Source organism: Cucurbita pepo, unplaced genomic scaffold, assembly GCF_002806865.2.
Source record: "Cucurbita pepo subsp. pepo cultivar mu-cu-16 unplaced genomic scaffold, ASM280686v2 Cp4.1_scaffold000529, whole genome shotgun sequence".
In the NCBI taxonomy this organism is placed as follows: Eukaryota; Viridiplantae; Streptophyta; class Magnoliopsida; order Cucurbitales; family Cucurbitaceae; genus Cucurbita; species Cucurbita pepo.
The window spans coordinates 5,097-13,477 of record NW_019646758.1 but is presented as its reverse complement, the minus strand read 5'-3'; the positions used below and the strand labels follow the sequence as shown (position 1 = coordinate 13,477).

The 8,381-nt window shown below is 37.5% G+C and overlaps 1 protein-coding gene across 1 annotated transcript; it reads left to right on the top strand.

The window, feature by feature from the left end:
• Window positions 1–235: 235 nt before the first annotated feature.
• On the top strand, window positions 236–4,648 carry LOC111785512 (probable leucine-rich repeat receptor-like protein kinase At5g63930; the record flags this gene model as incomplete). The annotated part of the gene is given in 3 exon segments (XM_023665905.1): window positions 236–800; window positions 911–3,838; window positions 4,438–4,648. Coding segments are annotated over 2 exon segments (3,134 nt in total), but the record flags the coding sequence as incomplete, so codon positions are not given.
• Between the last annotated feature and the right edge of the window lie 3,733 nt (window positions 4,649–8,381).

Genomic DNA, 8,381 nt, shown 5'->3' with positions numbered 1-8,381 from the left:
ATATTATTTTAATAACTTAATATTAAAAATGTAATATTATAATAGTTTTAATGGTAATTAACATATATATATTTTTTTTTTACCAAAAATGGTTTAAAAAAATTCCAATATTACAAAAATAAATTACATATTTTTTTAACCTAATAGAAAGAGACAAATATATATATATATATATTAAAAGAAAGAAACAAAGAAGAAGCTTTCTTCTTCTTCTTCAATGGCTTCATTTATTAAACGGAATATGATATGAGGACTCCATTAACGACCAAGCTCTGAGGATCAGCTTGGCGAAGAGAAGATATATATATATATATATATAAATAAATTGTAGAAAGAAGGAAAAAAGGAGAGTATTGGAGAGGAAAAGGTTCGAAGTTTCTGTTCTTACAAGTTGTGTATGAACTCACAGTTCTCTCGTCTTTCCAACCACTTAAAATCAGCTACCCATTCTTTGTCGGCCATTTTAGCTTCACGGAATGATCTCTGGTTTCTCTTCTTCCTTTAAATAATCCATTTTCCTTTTTTGGGTTTGGTTTAATCGCTAATTTGGGGGTTTGTTATCAATGTGTTCTTGAATGTAATATCGCCAAGTGTTCGATTTCCGCCGCAAAGTGATAGAGATTGTGATGATTTTGTTGTTGTTCTTCTTCTTTCTGCCGAATTATTGACTGCAAATGCTCTGAAATTCATCTTCGATCTGCCCCTTTTTCTTGTTCCATTTCGTTTTCTTCGATTTATGAGCTTCATGGTTTTGAGCTTCTCGTTGGAAGAAGACATGGCGGAATAGTTATGGCTATCAGGTTTGTAGCTTCTTTTGAATCTTGGTTTACTCATATTATTGATTGATTTTTTGTTTGCATTCTCTGAGATTTAAGATTTCGTTTATAATTTGGTGGTAGTTTTTGTGTAGGCAAGATGTTTGATAAAATGTCTGCAAATGTAAAGCCAAGGGGAGGCTTCTTAGTCAATTTTGTTGGATTTTGGTTCAGTACCAATCTTTTGTTCTGTACTTCACAAGGGTTAAACTTAGAGGGGCTGTCCCTTTTAGAGCTGAAAAGGACACTTACGGATGAGTTTGGTAGTTTAAAGAACTGGAACCCTGCGGACCGGACACCGTGCGGTTGGATCGGTGTGCAATGCACTTCTGGTGAAGCTCCGGTTGTATGGTCGCTCGACTTGAAGTCGAAGAAGCTCTCTGGATCCGTGAACCCCGTTATCGGTAACTTGATTCATTTAACTTATCTTGATCTATCTTTCAATGAGTTCACTGGGAACATTCCCAAAGAAATTGGAAACTGTTCATATCTTGAATATCTTTTTCTTAACAACAACATGTTTGAGGGGAGAATCCCAGCTGAGTTAGGGAATCTATCTGTCTTGAGGAGTTTGAATATCTGTAACAATGTACTAAGTGGTTCAATCCCGGAGGAGATCGGGAAGTTATCGTCGTTAGTCAAGTTTGTGGCGTATACGAACCAGCTAACTGGATCGTTGCCTCGTTCTATTGGGAATCTTACGAAACTTAAGAGGTTTAGAGCTGGACAGAATGGTATCTCTGGAAGTATACCTTCTGAGATAAGTGGATGCCGAAGTCTTAATGTGCTTGGTCTTGCTCAAAACGAGATAGGAGGGGAGCTACCAAGGGAGCTCGGGATGCTTCGTAACTTAACCGAGATGGTTCTATGGGGTAACCAGTTTTCTGGTAGCATTCCGGAGGAGCTTGGGAAGTGTAGGAGTCTCGAGGTCGTGGCGTTGTATGCTAATAATCTGGTTGGCTCCATACCAAAGGCATTGGGGAATCTCAGCTCTCTTAAGAGGCTGTATCTCTACAGAAATGGCCTTAATGGGACGATTCCAAAGGAAATTGGTAATCTTTCTTTGGTGGAAGAGATTGATTTCTCAGAGAACTCCTTAACTGGTGGCATTCCCTTTGAGTTAAGTAAGATCAAGGGCCTGCGCTTGCTGTTCCTCTTCAAGAATCTGCTGACTGGTGTAATACCTGATGAGCTTAGTACGTTGAAGAACTTGACACGGCTCGACCTATCGATAAACGATCTTAGAGGACGTATACCGTTTGGTTTTCAATATTTGACTAAGATGGTACAACTGCAGCTGTTTGATAACTCCCTCAGTGGTAGCATTCCTTCACAGCTCGGACGTTATAGCCGACTTTGGGTGGTCGATTTTTCAGTAAACAACCTAACAGGGACGATACCGTCTTACCTTTGTCGACATTCGAACCTGAGTATATTGAACTTGGAGTCCAACAAGCTATATGGAAACATCTCTTCTGGGATTCTGAATTGCAGATCTCTAGTGCAGCTTCGTGTCGGTGGGAACATGCTTACCGGGGCGTTTCCATCCGAGCTTTGCAGCTTGGAGAACCTTTCAGCTATTGAACTTGGCGAAAATAGATTCCATGGTCGGATTCCTTTGGATATTGGAAGATGTAAGAAGTTGCAAAGGCTTGAAATTGCAAACAATTTGTTCACATCTAAGCTGCCAAAGGAAATTGGAAAGCTCACTCAATTGGTGACTTTGAATGTTTCATCAAATCGACTTGATGGCGAGTTACCGGTTGAATTGTTCAAGTGCAAGATGCTTCAACGAGTCGATCTGAGCCACAACGCGTTTACGGGGTCGTTACCGAATGAGATCGGATCACTTACTCAGCTGGAGCTACTGATCCTGTCGGGAAACAAGTTGTCAGGGAACATACCTGCAGGAGTTGGAAAGATGTCCCGAATGACAGAGTTGAAGATTGGTGGAAACATGTTTTTTGGTGAAATTCCAAAGGAGTTGGGGTCACTTTTAGGCTTGCAAATTGCAATGGATCTTAGTTATAATAAGCTATCAGGGAGAATACCACCAGAACTGGGAAGACTATATCTTCTAGAAATTCTGCTGCTGAATAACAATGATTTGAGTGGACAAATTCCTAGAGAGTTCGAGAACCTATCTAGTTTATCGGTCTGCAACTTCTCATACAACGACCTTACGGGGCCGATACCGTTGACACCGTTGTTTCAGAACATGGACGTCGATAGCTTTCGAGGTAACGACGGACTTTGCGGCGGAGCTCTTGGTGATTGCAATGGGGATTCTTATTTTGAGAGTGAAAATACATCAAGAGGTAAAATCATCACAGGAATTGCTTGTGCTGTTGGTGGGGTTTCTCTCATTTTAATTATGATTATTTTGCATCAAATGAGATGTCGAGATGAGGCCGAGATACCGTGCTCGGACTCGGACTTGGACTCGGGTTTTTACTTACCTCCCAAGGAGGGATTTAGCTTCCATGATCTGGTTGAAGTCACAAATAACTTCCATGACAGTTATATTATTGGAAAGGGTGCTTGTGGGACAGTTTATAAAGCCATGGTTCATACTGGACAGATCATTGCTGTTAAGAAGCTGGCATCAAATAGGGAAGGGAGCGACGTCGAAAACAGTTTCCAGGCCGAAATTTTGACGCTCGGAACGATAAGGCATCGAAATATTGTTAAGCTGTATGGATACTGCTACCACCAGGGTTTCAATCTGCTTCTTTATGAATACATGGCAAAGGGTAGTTTAGGTGAAGTAATTCACGGGTCGTCTTGTTGCTTGGATTGGCCAACTCGGTTCACGATTGCGATCGGAGCTGCAGAAGGTCTTGCGTACTTGCATCATGACTGCAAACCAATGATAGTTCACCGTGATATCAAGTCGAATAATATTCTCCTCGACGATCACTTTGAAGCTCATGTTGGTGATTTCGGTCTTGCGAAAGTTATCGACATGCCTCATTCTAAATCAATGTCAGTCGTTGCAGGCTCGTATGGATACATCGCTCCTGGTAAGCTCTTTGTTCTGACTTGAGTATCTTAATGTTTCTATTTGTGAGATCGGAACGAAGCATTCTTTATAAGGGTGTGGAAACCTCTCCCTAGCAGACGCGTATTAAAAACTTTGAAGGGAAACCCGAAAGGGAAAGCCCAAAGAGGACAATATTTACTATAAGGGTATGGAAACCTCTCCCTAGCAGACACGTTTTAAAGACCTTGAGAGGTAACCCGAAAGGGAAAGCCCAAAGAGGACAATATCTGCTATAATAGTGTGTAAATCTCTCCCTAGTAGACGCGTTTTAAAAACCTTGAGGGGAAGCTCGAAAGGGAAAGCCCAAAGAGGACAATATCTGCTATATAAGGGTGTGGAAATCTCTTCCTAGCAGACGTGTTTTAAAAACCTTGAAGGGAAGCCCGATAGGGAAAGCCTAAAAAAGACAATAGCTACTGTAGGGGTGTGAAAACCTCTCCCTAACAGCCACGTTTTAAAAACCTTGAGGGAAATAGGACAATATCTACCAGCCGTGGGGCTTAGATTGCTACACTATTAGCTATCAATAAAGTTCATACATAAATCTTGAACCGTACCTATCCTCGTTTTTGGATGCAGAATATGCATACACTATGAAGGTTACCGAAAAATGCGACATTTATAGTTTTGGCGTCGTTCTACTCGAGTTGTTAACGGGAAAAACTCCCGTTCAACCATTAGATCAGGGAGGTGATCTTGTAACATGGGTAAAAAATTTTATCCGTAACCATTCATTCACATCGAGAATATTTGATTCTCGGTTGAACCTTCAAGACCGAAGTATCGTCGAACACATGATGACCGTACTTAAAATCNGTGAGCAACTAAAATAGAATTCACAACCCAACCTAGTACAACCCTCAGAGTTGGACTTGGTTGGATTATCACGTTTTTATTATTATTTAAAAAATTATACTTATCCACGATAGTGTTATATTAATAACTAAAATTTAATAAAACTCAAATATCAAACATTCACAAGTTACAGCATTACTGACATTAGTGACAAATATTAAATATTCTTAAATCTTCATAATAATTTTAAAAATAGGTAGAGTTGAGTTAGATTGTAACTCTATTTTCGAGTTAGTCGGCTTGATTTAAAAAAATGTCAACTTACAAACCGACCCAAATTTTCTATTTTAAAAAATTTTAATCTAACCCAAACCGAATAAATAAAATCTAACCCAACCCAACTATGGCATTTAACACATGAATCAATACATCATCATACTTGATCTTTATGAAAACTCAACACTCATATTTAATACTCACCGAGCTTAAGATTGATTCGTTTGAGATACGTCAAATTTGGACCATTTTTACCTAGGTATTCAACGTTCACTACGATGCTCAACGTTCGGCCCTTGACATATTCAAGACTTCGAACTGTGAGTTTACCCTTGATCATGGCAACCCCAAGAATTTCGGCGACTCACCAGGATTCTCGGGCAACCTCTCCCAAAGACATGCCTGTTCCACTCTCATTAAGTCCAACTATCTTGTTATGCCCACCAAAAACACAAAACATAGAAACATCGAAAACAAGAGGGAAGAAAAGAGAGAGGGAGACGAATGGTCGCAAAACCCCATGACACCGCCGTATAGTGTAGATAACGCCATGGAAGAGAGAACTAACGAGCCAGGGAACACCTTGATGCACACGAGTGATTACTACCAAATGGTGTAGATAACTCTATGTGCGCAGGTTCGAACCTAGTAGATACAGAGGGAGATGAAGGGGTATCAAAATAAGAATGAATGACGATAGTGAGGGTTCTTAGATCCAATTAACGAGGGTTTTCATATCAAGTACGGTTGAAAAACACTTAAAAGAATTGGTAGTTATTATCTATATCAATCTTAATCACCCTAGATAAGATAATCTCTTGAAAATATTTAAATAAAGACAACATAGTAAAAAGACTCGTGTTGGAATATATGGACTAGATACTAAGTCCGAGCGTTACAAGTCTTAGTATCTAACGCTCACCTCCTATTTAAGTGTAGGCTAAATTAATAAAAATACTTTTCAACTTTGCACTTAATAATTTATCTAAAAAATACATCTAAACTTTAAAAAATTTCAGTAATGCCTTTAAACTATTAAAAAAAAATCTCAAAAACACCTTCATCGTTAGATTTTAATAGTGTTTCACAATTATCCCATGAACTTTTAGCGGTGTTTCACAATTATTCGAAGTTTTCTAGTATACCAATATTGTTTCAAATACTCTTAAACTTCAAAATTTCATTAATACCCTTACCACTAGTTTTGAACAAAATCGTTAGTATTTTGTTTTAACAATAACCTTAAACTTTTAATAGTATTTCATAAATACCCTTAAACTTATTAATACTCTCAATTTTAAAAAAATAATAATAAAAATAAAAAAATAAAAAAACTAAAGAGCAATTAACTCGAAAGGCTAAAAGTCTATATCATTTTCTAAGAAAAAAATGACAAATTTAATCTCTAAAAATTTAGAGGTAATGTATCACTAAACTTCCTTTTTTTTTAAAAATCTAATGTCTTTAATTTTTCATCAATCTCATGAATTTTTTTTAAAAAAATAATTTGATGTAAAGAGTCTTGAAATATTATTATTTTTTACAAATTAATTAATCTTTGAGATGTAAATTTGAAATTTTATCTACAAAAATTCTAAAACTTCAATTTATCTAATAAATTCATGAATTAAAAAAAAAAAGTCAAGAAATTTTATTCTTGAACGCCGGTAAAGCATATGAAATCCTGATTGAACTCTTTTTCCAGTTAAGTTTGTAATTTTAAAACTTAAGAGATCAAATAAATATATATATATATATATATCTAACAGCTGTTTCGACCACCTTGGATAATGCAGTGTGTCACAATCCATGAAGTAGAAATTGTTAGATGAACACAACTCTCTACAATGGTATGATATTGTCCACTTTAAGCATAAGCTTTCATGACTTTGTTTTGGGCTTTTTCTAAAAGGCCTCATAAGAATGGAGACGTATTCCTTTAGTTATAAACTCAGAATCATTTCCTAAATTTCCAAAATTAGCTAAGGTGGAACTTACTCCCAACAATACACAACACAAATGTCCAAAAACCTCCTCAAATTCAAAGAGTGGTTGTGGAAACTTGAGGACATTTAAGAGACTTACGAGCAAGAGAAATGGCAAAATGGGCAACAATTTAAATTTGCAGTCCACGGCAACAAATGGAGGAAGGAAATCTGTACATCATGTCAGGAAAATCTTGAGCGTAGCCTCAGGGGCCGGGCCCTGCATGTAATTCAATTGCCCATTTTTCTGCGGGTAGTAGATATGTTATGTCTGGTCTTTTCAAGCAAGATATCTTTTACAATCCTCCAAAAACGAATCTACAAATACCTGTTTAAGAAAACCAAACTATACACTTTTCTGGTTCTAAATGTTTCCATTTAGCCTACAAATAACACAGGCTGAGTGTGCTTTTAGTCATGACCTTAATGATATATACTATTTTTAATAGATTGGTTGCACCATTAAACTAACTTAGTTATAGTTATGGGGTTGGAATGGTTACGGATTGTTGGGAGAGGAGTAACGTATCGGCTAATTAAGGGGTTGATCGTGGATTTATAAGTAAAGAATACATCTCACTTGATACGAGATATTTTGGAGAAACTAAAAGTAAAGTAATGAGAGCTAATGTTTAAAATGGACAATAGCATACCATTGTAGAGTGGCAGTTCTTAACATAATATCAGTGTCATGCCCTTAACTTAGTCATGTCAATAGAATACTCAAGTGCCGAACAAAGAAGTTGTGAGTCTTAAAAGTGTAGTCAAAAGTGACTCAAGTGTCGAACAAAAGGTGTATTCTGTTCGAGGGCTCCAAATAAGGAGTCAAGCCTCGATTAAGGGGAGGTTGTTTGAGGGCTCTATAAGCTTTAGGGAAGGCTCTATGGCATACTTTGTTCAAGGAGAGGATTGTCGTGAGAGGAGTCCCACATAAACTAATTACGGAGTTGATTATGGGTTTATAAATAAGGAATAAATCTTGATTGGTATAAGGCCTTTGAGAAACCAAAAGTCAAAATCATAAAAGCTAATGTTGAAAGTGAACAATATATTGTGGGGGTTCCTAGCAGGAATTACCCGTCCAAGTTTTTGTTACTACTGCTGCCTGCCATATGTCCCTGTGAACAAAATCAGAGAAGCATAGAATCAATGGCTATCTCTTCTCNAATAGAATAGTCAGATGTAGAACTACGAGTTTCGGGACAGACAACCTAGTCAGCATTCGAATAAGTCACTCGCGCACTAGAAACAATGAATGAACGAAAGGTAAGACCAAAGTAGAGTGTTCCCTCGACATAGCGAAGAATACGCTTGATAGTAAAAAAGTGATCTACAGTAGGAACATGCAAAAATTGACAGGGAAATATCTATGCACGTAATGGTCAAGTACTGAAGGGTACCAATAAGAGATCAATAGAGAGTAGGATCGAGAAAGGAGAACCATCAACAGTCACATGTTGAAAAACA